Source organism: Urtica dioica, chromosome 1, assembly GCF_054948205.1.
Source record: "Urtica dioica subsp. dioica isolate 48M chromosome 1, U.dioica_male_clone48M_v1_H2, whole genome shotgun sequence".
NCBI lineage: Eukaryota > Viridiplantae > Streptophyta > Magnoliopsida > Rosales > Urticaceae > Urtica > Urtica dioica.
Window position 1 is genome coordinate 30,675,346 of NC_142756.1, and position 17,779 is coordinate 30,693,124.

A 17,779-nucleotide genomic window follows, 5' to 3' on the forward strand; every position below is an offset into this window, starting at 1 on the left:
CAATCAATTTCAGCGTTTCACATTAATTCTGAATTAGCATTTATCTCCCGGATATCAAAAAAAAAAAAAGAAAAAAAGAAAGATGATCTGAAAAAAAAAAAAAAAAAAAAAAGAAAGAGTATTTTTGAGCTCAAGAAATTTTATTTTCCTGATAGATTCCTTGTGTGTTTTGGAGCGCTTTTAGGTATCCTACATCCTATCGAAAAAAAATTTGTCGCCATTTGTCATTTTGGGCTGATTGTTGCACCTTGGGAGAATTGTTTTTTTTTGGGACTTATATAAGACCTGGTCATAACTTTCCGTGGTGTCGTTTTATTGTTCGTGTCGTTTGGGTGTCGTTTGTGTCGTTTTGGTGTATCGTTTTCGAATTCCTTTCATCACCTTCCTGGTCTCTGAGTAGTTCGGTACGAGCCTATAGAGAGTTTGAGTGAGTGGTAAAAGGCAGAGAGAGTATAACTATCGCCATTATCAAACACGAGCGCTGAGTGATATTATTTGAGTGTAAACACGTGAGGGAGAGTTTGGTGAGGTTTTTCTTTTGTTACTAACAATATCTTGCAGCAACCATGTCTAACAACAGCGACGCAGATGAGGGAATTCCAGACCGGAGGCTGATGATGCAAGCAATGATAGGAGAAATGCGGAGGATGATGAGGGAAGAGTTGGAGCCACTACGAGAACGTGTCGAGAGAGTGGAGGAAGGCCAACAAGCTCCCAACAGAGGAAGACGAAGACAGCCTAGGGAGGAGACAGAAGATGAGATGGAGAATGATTTTGAAGAGGAGGATTATAGGAGAGGAGGACGAAACGAGAGAATGTTCGAAAGAAGACATGGAGGAAGGGACAGAGAAGACGGAGGAATTGGTGGCATCAAGCAGAAGATTCCAACATTCCAAGGGAAAAGTGACCCGGACGCCTACTTTGAATGGGAGACCAAAGCCCAGTTTGTGTTCAATTGTTACAACTACACCGAACGCAAGAAGGTAATACTTGCTGCCGCTGAATTCACTGATTATGCTATTGTTTGGTGGGATCAGCTGGTGACGAGTAGGCAACGGGATGGAGAGGAGCCCATAGAGACTTGGGATGAGATGAAGGCCATCATGAGGAAGAGATTCGTGCCTCGCCACTATTACCGAGAGCTCTACCAGAAGCTTCAGTGCCTACGGCAAGGCACTCGCAGTGTTGAGGAGTACTACCGGGAAATGGAGGTTGCCATGATCCGAGCAAACATCGAGGAAGATCGCGAGTCTACCATGGCCAGATTTATCAACGGGCTGAACCCTGACATAGCGGACAAGGTGGAGTTGCAGCATTATGTCGAGATGGAGGATTTGGTTCACTTGGCCGTCAAGATTAAGAAGTAGCTCAAGACGAGGGGTAGCATGCGGGGAAACCGATTCTCAGAACAACCTGCATGGAAGAAGACCTTCAACCGAGACGAGAAGAGTAGTTTCAAACCACGAGGGGACGTAGCCAAGCCAAGCACTTCCACGGCCCCAACCACATCTAATCCTGGTCCCAGTGCTCAAAAGAAACCGGAGACGTCATTTCAGCGAAATCGTGATATCAAGTGCTTCAAGTGCCAGGGAGTAGGTCACTTCGCGAATCAATGCCCGAATAAGAGGAGCATGACGATTCTTCCGACCGGAGAGATGATTACCGACGATGAAGAGGAAGACCAAGAGGGTACCGGAGAAGAGTCAGACGAGGAAATTGAGGCACCAGCAGAGCTCGTGTTGGTCTCTCGACGAACTATGAACGCGCAGGTTGTACGAGATGATGAGGAGCAGCGTGAAAACATCTTTCACACCAGGTGCCATATTGGTGAGAAGGTGTTCAGTGTTATCGTCGATGGAGGAAGTTGTACGAACATAGCCAGCGTTGCTGTAGTGAAGAAGCTTGGACTTCCCACGACAAACCACCCTCGTCCTTACAAGCTTCAGTGGTTTAATGATGGTGAAGAGGTACGTGTCTACAAACAAGTCCTTATCAGTTTCTAGATTGGCAGCTATGAGGACTCGGTGCTCTGTGACGTGGCACCAATGGACGCGGGGCATATACTTTTGGGGCGGCCGTGGCAATTCGACCGGAGGGTGACTCATGACGGCTACACCAACAAGTACTCCCTCAGGCACAAGAATCGTACCATCACCCTCGCACCCCTTACTCCAAAGCAAGTTCATGAAGATCAACTGAGGATGCAACAAGAGAGGGAGAGGTTTAGGACCCTAGAGAAGGGAAAAGAACCAAGGGATGAGGTCAAAACAGAGAGAAAAAAAGAGAGAGTCCCAGAGAGAAAACCCGAGAGGGAAGTGGGGAGTGAAAAAAAAGATGGGGTCATGAAAAACAAAATCGGTGAGAGAAAACAAAACAACTTCTTTGCGGGCAAGAGTGATGTGAGGAAAGCCTTCTTTGCCAAACAGCCGATGATTTTACTTGTGTACAAGGAGGCTGCCTTATTCACTAACCAACATGGCGAGGTTCTACCTACTGCCATTGTTTTTCTTTTGCAGGAGTTCAAGGACGTTGTTGTTCGAGATATGCCAACAGGACTACCATCGATTCGGGGGATTGAGCACCAGATTGACCTTGTACCCGGAGCCTCGCTTCCAAACAGACCGGCCTACCGAACCAACCCTGAGGAAACGAAGGAGTTGCAACGGCAAGTCGAGGAACTTTTGTCAAAGGGGTACATTAGAGAGAGCATGAGCCCTTGCGCCGTACCAGTTCTATTGGTTCCAAAGAAGGATGGGTCTCAGAGGATGTGCGTGGATTGCCGAGCCATCAACAACATCACGGTCAGGTATCGATTTCCCATTCCTAGATTGGATGATATGCTAGACGAATTACATGGTGCGTGTGTTTTCTCTAAGATTGACTTAAAGAGTGGGTACCACCAAATTAGAATGAAAGAGAGGGATGAATGGAAAACCGCTTTTAAAACTAAACTTGGGTTGTATGAATGGTTAGTGATGCCTTTTGGTTTGACTAATGCACCTAGCACATTTATGCGACTTATGAATCATGTTTTGCGTTCGTTCATTGGTAAATTTGTGGTGGTATACTTTGATGATATTTTGATTTATAGCAAGACCCTGGATGATCATGTCTTACACTTGCGTGAGGTTTTTATTGTACTCAAACGTGAACAGTTATTTGCTAACCTTGACAAGTGCACCTTTTGCACCGATCACGTTGTTTTCTTGGGTTTTGTTGTAAGTTCAAAAGGAGTGCAGGTAGATGAGGAAAAGGTGAAAGCTATTCAGGAGTGGCCGACGCCGACAAATGCAGCACAAGTACGAAGTTTTCATGGCTTAGCGAGCTTTTATAGGCGCTTTGTCAGAGATTTTAGCACGATCGCTGCCCCGCTCACGGAGGTGATGAAGAAAAATGTGGCGTTCGCATGGGGGCAAGCACAAGAGGAGGCGTTCACCGAAATCAAATGGAAATTAGTCAACCCTCCTTGTCTCGCATTACCTAACTTCGATAAACCATTCGAGGTTGAGTGTGATGCATCCGGCGTGGGAATCGGAGCAGTTCTCATGCAAGATCGACGGCCGATTGCGTATTTTAGCGAAAAATTGAGTGGGGCCACCCTTAATTACCCCACTTACGGCAAGGAGATGTACGCATTGATTCGAGCTTTAGAGACTTGGCAGCATTACCTTTTGCCAAGAGAGTTCGTGGTCCACACCGACCATGAGTCACTGAAGTACTTGAAGGGACAACAAAAGCTCAACAAACGGCATGCGCAATGGATGGAGTTCATCGAGCCGTTTCCATATGTCATCAAGTACAAACAAGGTAAGGAGAATGTGGTAGCCGATGCCCTTTCTCGAAGGTATGTCTTACTTTCCACTTTAGATGCTAAACTGCTTGGTTTTGAACATATCAAAGAGTTGTATCCAGAAGACCGAGAGTTTAGTGAGATATTTACGAAGTCTGAGAAGGTGGCGTCGGGAGATTACTTTAGGCATGATGGATTTTTGTTCAGGCTTGGTAGACTTTGTGTGCCTAGTTGTTCTCTTCGGGAGTTGTTAGTTAGGGAAGCTCATGGTGGGGGCCTTATGGGACATTTTGGGATAGCAAAAACTCTAGGAGTGATCCAAGAGCACTTTTATTGGCTTCGCATGAAGCGTGATGTTGAGAGGATCTGTGGTAATTGTATCACATGTAGGAAAGCTAAGTCGAAAGTTCAATCACACGGTATGTATACACCTTTGCCTATTCCTAGCTCACCTTGGGTAGATATATCTATGGATTTTGTGTTAGGCTTGCCTAGGACTAAGCGGGGTCGTGATTCTGTTTTTGTAGTGGTTGATAGGTTTTCAAAGATGGCACATTTTATCCCATGTCACAAAACCGATGATGCTTCTAATGTTGCTGATCTGTTCTTTCGAGAGATTGTTAGGTTGCATGGCATGCCTAGGACGATTGTCTCGGATAGGGATACCAAGTTCTTAAGTTACTTTTGGAAGACCTTATGGGCTAAGTTGGGTACTAGGTTGTTGTTTTCGACTACTTGTCACCCCCAAACTGATGGTCAGACCGAAGTAGTCAATAGGACCTTGTCGACTTTGTTGAGGGCAATAATTAAGAAGAATATCAAAACTTGGGAAGATTTTTTACCACATGTTGAGTTTGCTTATAACCGCGCTATTCATTCATCTACTAAGTTCTCACCCTTTGAGATTGTCTATGGTTTTAACCCACTAACGCCGTTGGATTTATCTCCTATTCCTATGTCTGAGCATGTGAATTTAGATGGTGAACAGAAAGCAAAGCTTGTTAAGCAGCTTCACGAGAGGGCACGACTCAACATTGAGCGAAGAACGGAGCAGTATGCGCAGCAAGCCAACAAGGGCCGCAAGAGAGTGATTTTCGAACCAGGTGATTGGGTCTGGTTACATATGCGCAAGGAGCGTTTTCCTGAGCAACGCAAGTCCAAACTACAGCCGCGTGGCGATGGACCATTCCAAGTTATTCGCAGGATCAACGATAATGCCTACAAATTGGATCTTCCAGGTGAGTATAATGTTAGTGCTACATTCAATGTGACTGACTTATCTCCTTTTGATGCAAATCATGATTTGAGGGCAAATCCTTTTCAAAACGAGGGGAATGATGAGGACATGCCCCAAAAGGAGCCGCAAGCAAAATACCAAGTGCCGGAAGGACCCGTGACAAGAGTTCGAGCGAGGAGATTCAAGGAGGAGCTTAACAATCTGATCATCAAGCTCCAAGATGAAGAAGGGGACAAGCTCGCAAAGGAGAGGATTCAAGGAAGCCAAGAAACAACAATGAAGAACGTCATTTGGGCTGAATTGAATTAGTCAGACTATTCCTATTTTTCTATTTTCAGTTTATGTTATTTGGGCCAAGACATGTTATTTAAAACGCCCATAATGGTTTGTATTGGGCTGGTCCTTTGTTTTATGCTTATTAGTACTTAAATAAGGCTAAATGGGCTTATTAGGTTATGGGGCCCATGGAGCTGCGAATTTGACCTTTGTAAACTCTATAAATTAAGCCTTTAGGCTGAATGGAAGACACACAATTCTGATTTTTGAGTTAAACACTTTTCTGTGAGGATTTTCATTCTCTCTTTGGTTCGTTTAGAACTATTCGAGTCTCTTACAAAGCGGTGCGTGTAGGAGTTCGAGCCCGACTCATCAGACGGCCATTCGCATCCGTCCGTGGCGTCATTCGATCCACCTTCGTTCCTAAAACGTAGACGATCCGTCGCTGTGCTATTGGGGTATCGGGTCTCGGAGCTTAGTCGGCCGAGGTTCGTATCAACACCTGAGTTTGAGAATCCCTTCCACGACCAACCACACGAACCCCTTCCTCCACAACAAGCTCGTCGAGACAACCCACCACAACCGAGGCATCCACGCCGAAATCTACCACACGCACGCCGCGGGCACTTTGTGAACGCTGATGAGAACGATGATGACCATTTTCCTGCCGATGCATGGGACGTCGACAACCGTCGCCGACATAATTTTCCACCACGCCACCGAGAGGACGACGATTTTAGAGGCATTAAAATGCGGGTCCCTTCCTTCAACGGCAAAAACGATCCCGACGCTTACTTTGAGTGGGAACGCAAGATGGAACTCGTCTTTGACTGCCACAATTATTCCGAGTTGAAAAAGGTGAGGCTGGCCGCCACAGAATTCAGCAACTATGCCTTAATTTGGTGGGAACAGGTGTCCATCAGTAGGCGACGCACCGGAGATCGACCCATTGACACATGGGACGAGATGAAAATTGTCATGCGCAAGCGGTTCATTCCCAGCCACTATTACCGTGATATGTTCAACCGACTTCAGCGTCTACGCCAAGGGTCACGCACTGTTGAAGAGTATTATCAAGACTTGGAAATTACTCTCATACGCACAGGGGTTGACGAGGAACCAGAGGCAACCATGGGTCGCTTCTTGACGGGCCTAAACAGAGATATCGCGCGCCAAGTCGAGCTCCAACAGTTTGTTGATATTGAAGATATGGTGCACATGGCAATCGCTGTCGAGAAACAACTCAAAACCGTTTCAACTCGGTTCAGCCACTTCCCCAACAAAACACCGTGGAAACCAGCCTTCCCCAAACCTGATGACAAACATTCTACACCACCAACATCCACCCAAACACAACCAACACCTACGGTGAACAAAGGCAGGTCTCCTGTTTCTGCTTCTACTCCTTCCCGTAACCGTGACATAATGTGTTTCAAGTGTCGAGGGAAAGGACATGTTGCTTCTGACTGCCCTAACAAGCGAGCCATGATTCTGCGAGACAATGGCGACGTAGAGACGGAAGATGAGGCAGAGTTGCACCACTTCGCCGACTACGATGCACCAATCTACGACAACAATGGCGTTGAAGATGAACACCTCACCTTGGTCACCAGAAGGTTGCTTAGTGTGTCTGCGAAAGACGACGACGACCAAGCGCAGCGAGACACAATATTTCACACGCGCTGCCACACCCTCGGCAAAGTTTGCAGCCTTATTATCGATAGCGGCAGCTGCACTAACGTCGCCAGCACCATACTTGTCCACAAGCTGTCCTTGACAACGACGAAACACCCCCATCCTTACAAGCTACATTGGCTGAACGACAGTGGTGAAGTTCGTGTCGCCGAACAGGTCCTTGTTCCTTTCAAGATTGGCAAAAACGAGGATGAGGTTTTATGCGACGTTGCACCAATGGAGGCATGCCACATCCTCCTCGGTCGGCCTTGGCAATTCGACCGCCGCGTTATTCACGATGGCCACTCCAACAAATACAAGTTCATGTACAAAAACCACCAGGTCATTCTTTCCCCACTCTCTCCTTCCCAAGTCCTAAAAGATCAAGCTCACCTCCACCAAAATGCCAACCAAATTGAAAAGCTAGCCCACACTCCCAAACAGGCCGAGAGTACCAAAGAAAAAGCCAATCAAACTCTGGCCAAAACCATTGAGAGAAAACAAAATTTTCTAGTGAGTGCAAGCAAGGTTAAAAAGGCAATTTTTCAAAAAAAATCTGTTCTGATGTTCCTCTACAAAGGGAACCTGCTTTTTACTGACCAGATTGAAAAAAATTTGCCAAGTGGTATTGTTGAGTTATTACAGGATTTTGCGGACGTGTTTCCAAAAGATGTTCCCGCCGGTTTGCCACCACTCCGAGGCATCGAACATCAAATAGACTTAGTACCAGGCGCCGCCCTCCCCAATAGACCAGCATACCGAGTCAACCCAACCGAGACAAAAGAGCTCCAACGACAAATTGACGAGCTCCTGGCCAAAGGGTACATCCGTGAGAGTTTAAGCCCGTGCGCTGTTCCCGTTCTGCTCGTACCAAAAAAAGACGGCACTTGGCGCATGTGTGTAGATTGCCGTTCCATCAATTACATCACGGTAAAGTATCGTTTTCCCATTCCCCGTTTGGATGATATGCTTGACGAATTACATGGTGCATGTGTTTTTACAAAAATCGATTTGCGAAGCGGTTATCATTAGATTAGAATGAAAGAAGGTGATGAATGGAAAACGGCTTTCAAAACAAAACACGGTTTATATGAGTGGTTAGTCATGCCCTTTGGTTTAACTAATGCTCCAAGTACGTTCATGCGCTTGATGAATCAGTTTTACGACCTTTCATTGGACACTTTGTGGTTGTTTATTTTGATGACATATTGATTTATAGTCTGAATTTAAATGACCATATGATTCACTTAAACATGGTTTTTGAGGTTTTGCGCAAAGAAAAATTGTATGCTAACTTGTCCAAGTGTTCATTTTGCACGGACAAAGTTGTGTTTCTTGGTTTTGTAGTCAGCGCAAAGGGAATCTCTGTGGATACCACCAAGGTTAAAGCAATACAAGATTGGCCGACACCAACAACCGTGGGACAGATACGAAGCTTCCATGGCCTCGCTGGGTTTTACCGCCGTTTTGTCCCAAACTTCAGCACCATCGCAGCCCCCTTGACTGAGCTTATAAAGAAAGATGTTAGTTTTAAATGGGGATACGAGCAAGAAGAGGCCTTCCACACCTTGAAAGAGCGGCTCATCAATCCTCCTCTCTTATCGCTACCAAACTTTGACAAACCTTTCGAGATTCAGTGCGACGCTTCGGGAATCGGAATAGGAGCTGTCCTCATGCAAGACGGCCGTCCTTTGGCATATTTTAGCGAAAAAATGAAAGGCGCATCGCTAAATTACCCAACATACGACAAGGAGCTATACGCACTCATCCGCGCCTTAGAAACATGGCAGCACTACCTCCTTCCCAAAGAGTTCGTCATCCACACCGACCATGAATCCTTGAAGTATCTCAAAGGACAACACAAGCTGAACAAACGACACGCGACGTGGATGGAGTTTCTCGAACCTTTTCCATATGTCATTCGGTACAAATCAGGTAAGGAGAATGTGGTAGCCGACGCCCTTTCTCGAAGGTATGTCTTGCTTTCATCTTTGACTGCGCACTTGTTGGGTTTTGAAATGATCAAAGACTTGTACAAAAATGATTCGGATTTTGGAGTGATTTTTGAAAATTGCAACAAAAAGGCTTTCGGTGACTTTTACATGCATGATGGATATTTGTTTCATAAAACCAAACTGTGTTTACCTAGTTGTTCTATTCGTGAATTACTTGTTCGAGAGGCGCATAGTGGTGGTTTAATGGGACATTTTGGTGTTGCTAAAACTTTGCATATCATAAAAGCACATTTTTATTGGCCAAAGCTTAAAAAAGATGTTGAGAAAATCTGTAATCGCTGCATTGTTTGTAAAAAAGCCAAGTCAAAAAGTCACCCTCATGGTTTGTACACTCCACTTCCCGTCCCTCACTCGCCTTGGACTGATTTATCCATGGATTTTGTTTTAGGGTTGCCAAGGTCTAAAAAGGGCAATGATTCTGTGTTTGTTGTTGTTGACAGATTTTCCAAAATGGCCCATTTCATTCCATGCAAAAAAACAAATGACGCTTCAAACATTGCTACATTATTCTTTCGTGAAATTGTTCGTTTACATGGCATGCCTAACACAATTGTTTCTGACAGGGATATGAAATTTCTCAGTTATTTTTGGAAGACATTGTGGTCCAAATTAGGTACTCAATTGCTCTTCTCCACCACTTGTCATCCACAAACAGATGGACAAACTGAAGTTGTGAATCGAACCTTGTCCACTTTGTTGCGTGCCATAATCAAGAAACACATCACGTCATGGGAAGAGTGTTTACCGCATGTCGAATTTGCATACAACCACATCAAGCATTCAGCCACCCAATTTTCCCCTTTTGAAATTGTTTATGGTTTCAATCCTATTACGCCTTTGGATTTACTCCCTCTGCCTAATTCTGAACAGGTTAATCTTGACGGCGAACAAAAGGCAGCATTTGTACAATCCCTCCACGAGGAAGTTCGGCTCAACATTGAACGCCGCAATGACCAATACGTGAAACATGCGAACAAAGGGCGCACCAAAGTCATATTTCAGCCCGGCGATTGGGTTTGGGTTCACTTGCGCAATTTGCGTTTTCCACAACAACGCAAATCAAAATTACTTCCACGTGGCGATGTTCCATTCCAAGTGGTCTCCAAAATCAATGACAACGCTTACAAACTCGATCTACAAGGTAAGTACAATGTTAGTGCTACTTTCAATGTCACTGATTTGTCTCCTTTTTATGCAGATTCGGATTTGAGGGCAAATCCTTTCCAACTGGGGGGCAATGATGAGGACATCACCAATAACAATCAGCCTCGCACAAACATTGATACTTCGGATGGCCCATTGACGCGAGCCCGAGCAAAGAGAGTCAAAGAGGACGTATCCATTCTACTCAGCAAGTTCCAAGCTCAAGGCATTGACTTTGATGAGCCAAAAATACTCAACATCATTTCAGCCCAAAATGAAGTCTTGGACAGCCCAATTTGAAGTTCATCCAGGTCCACAAATCAACACAATCAGCCAACTTCTTCATTTGGACGTCCATTACAAGAAGACTTTTTATTTTCCACAAGTCTTTTCATTTTCAAAGACTTTTCACTTACAAAACTTTTCATTTCCTTGAATTTATGTTAGTGTTTAAAGTTTTAATTATGTCTTTTGGCATGCTTGTAACCATCATTTGAAGTTGTATTTATAGGCAACTCAATCTGAATGAAAATCAATCAACATTTCTGAAAACACTTTTGTGAGAAAATACTCTCTAATTTCTTAGGTTCTAAATCGTTGAACATATCAAGGCAAATAGCTTTGTGGCGTTCTTCGAGTTCTAGACTTATCAATAGTTTCATTCCATAGACTATTGTGGCGTCTTTCATTCCCCCCAAATCTTATCAATAGTTCAAATTACAAACTATTGTGGCGATTATCACTCCACCCAAAACACAAAACCGACCCTTCCTTTCAACCTATCCAAAAACCACCAAAAATTCCCTACAACAACAAAACAGCAAACCTTCATCCAAATTGAAGCAAAGACTTATTGAGGCAACCCACGTAATTTCGCAACGATTTGAGCTTCGTTCATCGCAAAGGCAGCGAGGTTCACATCATCAGTGTTAGCAAAGGTCGACGGATCAGTGAAGCTATCTTTTGAAGATCGAACTTTAAATTTGAATAATGTTTATTTTGTTCTTTCCTTTGGAAAAAACTTGATATCTGTTGCTCGTCTTTGTGAGCAAGATTATTGTTTAAAGTTTATTAAGAATGGAATTCGAATTTCTCTTTCCAATAAATCGTCCGTCACTGATGCATGTATGAAGAATGCTCTCTTTTACATTTATCCACCTAACCTTCGCGTTTAGACACTGAAATAGATAACGATCTAGTTCGGGAGCCAAAGAGGATTAAACTTTCTGATTCCTTTGATCTAATAAAATCACCATATCTCTGGCACTTAAGACTTGGTCATATCAGTCTAGACAGGATTAAGACACTTGTGAGAGATGGTCCAATCCAAGCATCTGCAATAGGTTCATTGATGTGAGGATGAGGAGTGACTGTGCCTTTGTGTTGTAGGCTGCCTACGTACCTGTGTGTGGGATCAGGTCAGAACGTAGCTCAGGGCGTATGAGACGCAGTATGAGGCGTGGAGCCTGTGAGAGAGGCCTGCTCGACGAAGGAGACGGAACGCAGAGAAGTCCTCGGCAACGTCTCAAAACTTCAGAGATCGCGGGCGCGTCTAGCGTGGTAGACGCGTAAGGGATTCTCAGCGGAGAACCCTAAGAGCGTGCCTGGGCACTAGGGGGCGTTCGATTAGAGGGAGCGATGTCCGGGAGTCCCCGAGAGTGCTACAGAACCTCTGAGAACGAGAGAGACTTGTAGGAGTGCTTCAGGCCAAAAGTGGCATCAAGAGAAGCAGAGGAGAGCGAGACTTCGAGCGTATCGATAGGAATTAATGGGATTTCTTTCCCCCCAATGAGAGGTGTATTTATAGGTGTTTGAGGGCCTTAGAAGGATCCTTTATTGTCCATGTGGGACTAGGGGCGTGCACGCCATCAAGCGGAGGCGCGCAGCCTACGTGCGCGCGGCGCACGGCGCGCGACGCATGCCTCGTGCGCGCGGCGCGCGGCGCACGACCTGCGGCGTGCAGGATGCGCTGCCCTACGCGTGGCATGTTCCTGCCTGAATTTTTTGTTGGTCCCCACGGCCTTTGTTCCATTGGGCCCGTTGGACCGTCTTGGGCTTCGCATTTCGCGCTTGCTGCACGAGATACGAAAGTATCTATCCGACGAACGAGATTTGAGTCGAGGAGCATGACTCTAGGCTCGACTCGAGGAGCAATGCTCAACCTGAGGAGATCGGCTCGAGGCTCGACTTGAAAAGAATATCCCGTGGTTCCGCCCGAGGAGCGAAACACGACTCAAGGAGGTCGCCTCGTCTCAAGGAGCGAGGCTCGACTTGAGGAGAGCGACTCGACTCGATGAGGGAAGCTCGACTCGAAGGACTGATAGTTTCGGCGGAATGATTTGCCGGCGATTCGTGAGGGAAGGCTTGCCACTCTTCAGGACCTCCGGCCTGACCATTGCCCCCTTTAGTGGTGCGTCTTCTCGGCGTTCCGAGTTTTCCGAAAACGACCGATAACATTAGCCCTCAAGTTCATCGTTCAGGAGGTTCCTGGCGATGAACTTTAAGTTCTTTCGGTAGGGTGTTTAAGGAAACTTCATTTCAAAGTTATCTCCGTTACCCAATTTTTTTTTTGTGTGATCGCGCGGTGCTTGCCTGATACGAACCTCGGCCGACTAAGTTCCGAGACCCGATACCCCAATAGCACAGCGACGGATCATCTACAATTTAGGAACGAAGGTGGATCGAATGACGCCACGGACGGATGCGAATGGCCGTCTGATGAGTCGGTCTTGAACTCCTACACGCACCACTTTGTAAGAGACTCGAATAGTTCTAAACGAACCAAAGAGAGAATGAAAATCCTCACAGAAAAGTGTTTAACTCGAACTCAAATTGTGTCTTCCATTCAGCCTAAAGGCTTAATTTATAGAGTTTTACAAAGGTCAAATTCGTAGCTCCATGGGCCCCATAACCTAATAAGCCCATTTAGCCTTATTTAAGTACTAATAAGCATAAAACAAAGGACCAGCCCAATACAAACATATATGGGCGTTTTAAATAACATGTCTTGGCCCAAATAACACAAACTGCAATTGAAAAGTAGGAATAGTCCGACTAATTCAATTCAGCCCAAATAACATTCTTCATTGGTGTTTCTTGGCTTCCTTGAATTCTCTCCTTTGCGAGCTTGTCCCCTTCTTCATCGTGGAGCTTGATGATCAGATTTTTAAGCTCCTCCTTGAATCTCCTCGCTCGAGCCCTCGTCACGGGTCCTTCCGGCACTTGGTATTTTGCTTGCAGCTCCTTTTGGGGCATGTCCTCATCATTCCCCTCGTCTTGAAATGGATTTGCCCTCAAATCATGATCTGCATCAAAAGGAGATAAGTCAGTCACATGGAATGTAGCACTAACATTATACTCACCTGGAAGATCCAATTTGTAGGCATTATCGTTGTTCCTGTGAATAACTTGGAATGGTCCATCGCCACGCGGCTGTAGTTTGGACTTGCGTTGCTCCGGAAAACGCTCCTTGCGCATATGTAGCCACACCCAATCACCGGGTTCGAAAATCACTCTCTTGCGGCCCTTGTTGGCTTGCTGCGCATACTGCTCCGTTCTTCGCTCAATGTTGAGTCGTGCCCTCTCGTGAAGCTGCTTAACAAGCTTTGCTTTCTGTTCACCATCTAAATTCACATGCTCAGACATAGGAATAGGAGATAAATCCAACGGCGTTACTGGGTTAAAACCATAGACAATCTCAAAGGGTGAGAACTTAGTAGATGAATGAATAGCGCGGTTATAAGCAAACTCAACATGTGGTAGACAATCTTCCCAAGGTTTGATATTCTTTTTAATTATTGCCCTCAATAAAGTCGACAAGGTCTTATTAACTACTTCGGTCTGACCATCAGTTTGGGGGTGACAAGTAGTCGAAAACAACAACCTAGTACCCAACTTAGCCCATAAGGTCTTCCAAAAGTAACTTAAGAACTTGGTATCCCTATCCGAGACAATCGTCCTAGGCATGCCATGCAACCTAACAATCTCTCGAAAGAACAAATCAGCAACATTAGAAGCATCATCGGTTTTGCGACAAGGGATAAAATGTGCCATCTTTGAAAACCTATCAACCACTACAAAAACAGAATCACGACCTCGCTTAGTCCTAGGCAAGCCTAACAAAAAATCCATAGATATATCTACCCAAGGTGAGCTAGGAATAGGCAAAGGTACATACCGTGTGATTGAACTTTCGACTTAGCTTTCCTACATGTGACACAATTACCACAGATCCTCTCAACATCATGCTTCATGCGAGGCCAATAAAAGTGCTCTTGGATCACTCCTAGAGTTTTTGCTATCCCAAAATGTCCCAGAAGGCCCCCACCATGAGCTTCCCTAACTAACAACTCCCGAAGAGAACAACTAGGCACACAAAGTCTACCAAGCCTGAACAAAAATCCATCATGCCTAAAGTAATCTCCCGATGCCATCTTCTCACACTTCGTAAATATCTCACTAAACTCTCGGTCTTCTGGATACAACTCTTTGATATGTTCAAAACCAAGCAGTTTAGTATCTAAAGTGGAAAGTAACACATACCTTCGAGAAAGGGCATCGGCTACCACATTCTCCTTACCTTGTTTGTACTTGATGACATAAGGAAATGGCTCGATGAACTCCATCCATTGCGCATGCCGTTAGTTTTTGTTGTCCCTTCAAGTACTTGAGTGACTCATGGTCGGTGTGGACCACGAACTCTCTTGGCAAAAGGTAGTGCTGCCAAGTCTCTAAAGCTCGAATCAATGCGTACATCTCCTTGTCGTAAGTGGCGTAATTAAGGGTGGCCCCACTCAATTTTTCGCTAAAATACGTAATTGGCCGTCGATATTGCATGAGAACTGCTCCGATTCCCACGCCGGACACATCACACTCAACCTCGAATGGTTTATCGAAGTTAGGTAATGCGAGACAAGGAGGGTTGACTAATTTTCCTTTGATTGCGGTGAACGCCTCCTCTTGTGCTTGCCCCCATGCGAACGCCACATGTTTCTTCATCACCTCCGTGAGCGGGGCAGCGATCGTGCTAAAATCTCTGACAAAGCGCCTATAAAAGCTCGCTAAGCAATGAAAACTCCGTACTTGTGCTGCATTTGTCGGGGTCGGCCACTCTTGAATAGCTTTCACCTTTTCCTCATCTACTTGCACTCCTTTAGAACTTACAACAAAACCCAAGAAAACAACGTGATCGGTGCAAAAGGTGCACTTGTCAAGGTTAGCAAATAATTGTTCACGTTTTAGTACAATAAAAACCTCACGCAAGTGTAAGACATGATCATCTTGGGTCTTGCTATAAATCAAAATATCATCAAAGTATACCACCACAAATTTACCAATGAACGAACGCAAAACATGATTCATAAGTCGCATAAATGTGCTAGGTGCATTAGTCAAACCAAAAGGCATCACTAACCATTCATACAACCCAAGTTTAGTTTTAATAGCGGTTTTCCATTCATCCCCCTCTTTCATTCTAATTTGGTGGTACCCACTCTTTAAGTCAATCTTAGAGAAAATACAAGCACCATGTAATTCGTCTAGCATATCATCCAATCTAGGAATGGGAAATCGATACCTGACCGTGATGTTGTTGATGGCTCGGCAATCCACGCACATCCTCTAGGACCCATCCTTCTTTGGAACCAATAGAACTGATACGGCGCAAGGGCTCATGCTCTCTCTAATGTACCCCTTTGACAAAAGTTCCTCGACTTGCCGTTGCAACTCCTTCGTTTCCTCAGGGTTGGTTCGGTAGGCCGGTCTGTTTGGAAGCGAGGCCCCGGGTACAAGGTAAATCTGGTGCTCAATCCCTCGAATCGGTGGTAGTCCTGTTGGCATGTCTCGAACAATAACGTCCTTGAACTCCTGCAAAAGAGAAACAATGGCAGTAGGTAGGACCTCGCCATGTTGGTTAGTGAATAAGGCAGCCTCCTTGTACACAAGTAAAATCATCGGCTGTTTGGCAAAGAAGGTTTTCCTCACATCACTGTTTCCCGCAAAGAAGTTGTTTTGTTTTCTCTCACCGATTTTGTTTTTCATGACCCCATCTTTTCTTTCACTCCCCACTTCTCTCTCGGGTTTTCTCTCTGGGACTCTCTCTTTTTTTCTCTCTGTTTTTACCTCATCCCTTGGTTCCTTTCCCTTCTCTAGTGCCCTAAACCTTTCTCTCTCTTGTTGCATCTTCAGTTGATCTTCATGAACATGCTTTGGAGTAAGGGGTGCGAGGGTGATGGTACGATTCTTGTGCCTGAAGGAGTACTTGTTGGTGTAGCTGTCATGAGTCACCCTCCGATTGAATTGCCACGGCCGCCCCAAAAGTATATGCCCCGCGTCCATTGGTGACATGTCACAGAGCACCGAGTCCTCATAGCTGCCAATCCGAAAACTGATAAGGACTTGTTTGTAGACACGTACCTCTTCACCATCATTAAACCACTGAAGCTTGTAAGGACGAGGATGATTTGTTGTTGAACGTCCAAGCTTCTTAACTACAGCAACGCTGGCTATATTCGTACAACTCCCTCCATCGACGATAACACTGAACACCTTCTCACCAATATGGCACCTGGTGTGAAAGATGTTTTCGCGCTGCTCCTCATCAACTCGTACAACCTGTGCGTTAGTAGTTCGTCGAGAGACCAACACGAGCTCTGCTGGTGCCTCAATTACCTCGTCTGACTCTTCTCCGGTACACTCTTGATCTTCCTCTTCATTGTCGGTAACCATCTCTCCTGTCGGAAGAATCGTCATGCTCCTCTTATTCGGGCATTGATTTGCGAAGTGACCAACTCCCTGGCACTTGAAGCACTTGATATCACGATTTCTCTGAAATGTCGTCTCCGGTTTCTTTTGAGCACTGGTAAAAGTAAAACAGAGATAAAGAGACGTGCGGAATTGATATTTTCTCATTAGCATCAGACGTGTATTTATACACATTACAAGGAAAGGGAAATAAACAAATAAGGAAACCTAATCCTACTATAAAAGGAAACAAATAATCAGATGTTGACAACTAGGGAGAGCTAAGAAAAACATGTACAGCTAAGGGAATTAATCCCACACACTAATCAGCTCTAACTAACAAGGAGAAAAATAAAGCCCATCTAACAATCAACCTAATGGGCCTTTTAACAATGTTACACGTTAATTAGACTATTCTGGAGAGTATACAGGGAATTAACATAATACTTTAACACTCCCCCTCAAGTTGGTGCAAAGATATCTATCATGCCCAACTTGCTTAAAAAGTCTTCAAACTTTGTTTTGTAAAGCCCTTTGGTGAGAACATCTGCTAGCTGCTCTGATGTTGGAACGAATGGCATGCAAATTTCCCCCCTTTCTAGCTTCTCTTTGATAAAGTGACGATCTATCTCCACATGCTTTGTCCGGTCATGTTGAACCGGATTGTTGGCGATGCTGATGGCAGATTTGTTATCACAAAACAGCTTCATGGGAGCTGTGAACTTAACCCGGAGCTCATTTAAGATGCCTCGGATCCAAATGATCTCACAAATACCTTGCGCCATAGCTCGGAACTCTGCCTCTGCACTACTTCGAGACACAACAGCTTGCTTCTTACTTCTCCACATCACAAGATTACCCCAAACAAAGGTACAATAGGCTGAGGTTGATCGTCGGTCATCT

The 17,779-nt window shown here is 45.0% G+C and overlaps 2 protein-coding genes across 2 annotated transcripts in view; one reads left to right on the top strand and one right to left on the bottom strand.

Moving 5' to 3' along the window:
* Positions 1-2,045: 2,045 nt before the first annotated feature.
* Positions 2,046-10,435, top strand: LOC149407876 (uncharacterized). Its single transcript, XM_089622389.1, has 7 exons — positions 2,046-2,221; positions 5,783-7,907; positions 8,010-8,074; positions 8,197-8,949; positions 9,127-9,263; positions 9,606-10,133; positions 10,191-10,435. The coding sequence occupies exons 1-7, from the start codon at positions 2,046-2,048 to the stop codon at positions 10,433-10,435; spliced, it is 4,029 nt and encodes a 1,342-aa protein (XP_089478515.1).
* Positions 10,436-12,109: 1,674 nt separating this feature from the next.
* LOC149407877 (uncharacterized) overlaps positions 12,110-17,779 on the bottom strand; it is a 99,341-nt gene continuing 93,671 nt past the window's right edge. The window contains exons 2-3 of the mRNA XM_089622394.1: positions 13,370-13,758; positions 12,110-12,208 (exon numbers count right to left, since the gene is read on the bottom strand). Coding sequence (XP_089478520.1) covers positions 12,110-12,208; positions 13,370-13,758 — 488 coding nt within the window. The remainder of the gene's footprint in view (positions 12,209-13,369; positions 13,759-17,779) is intronic.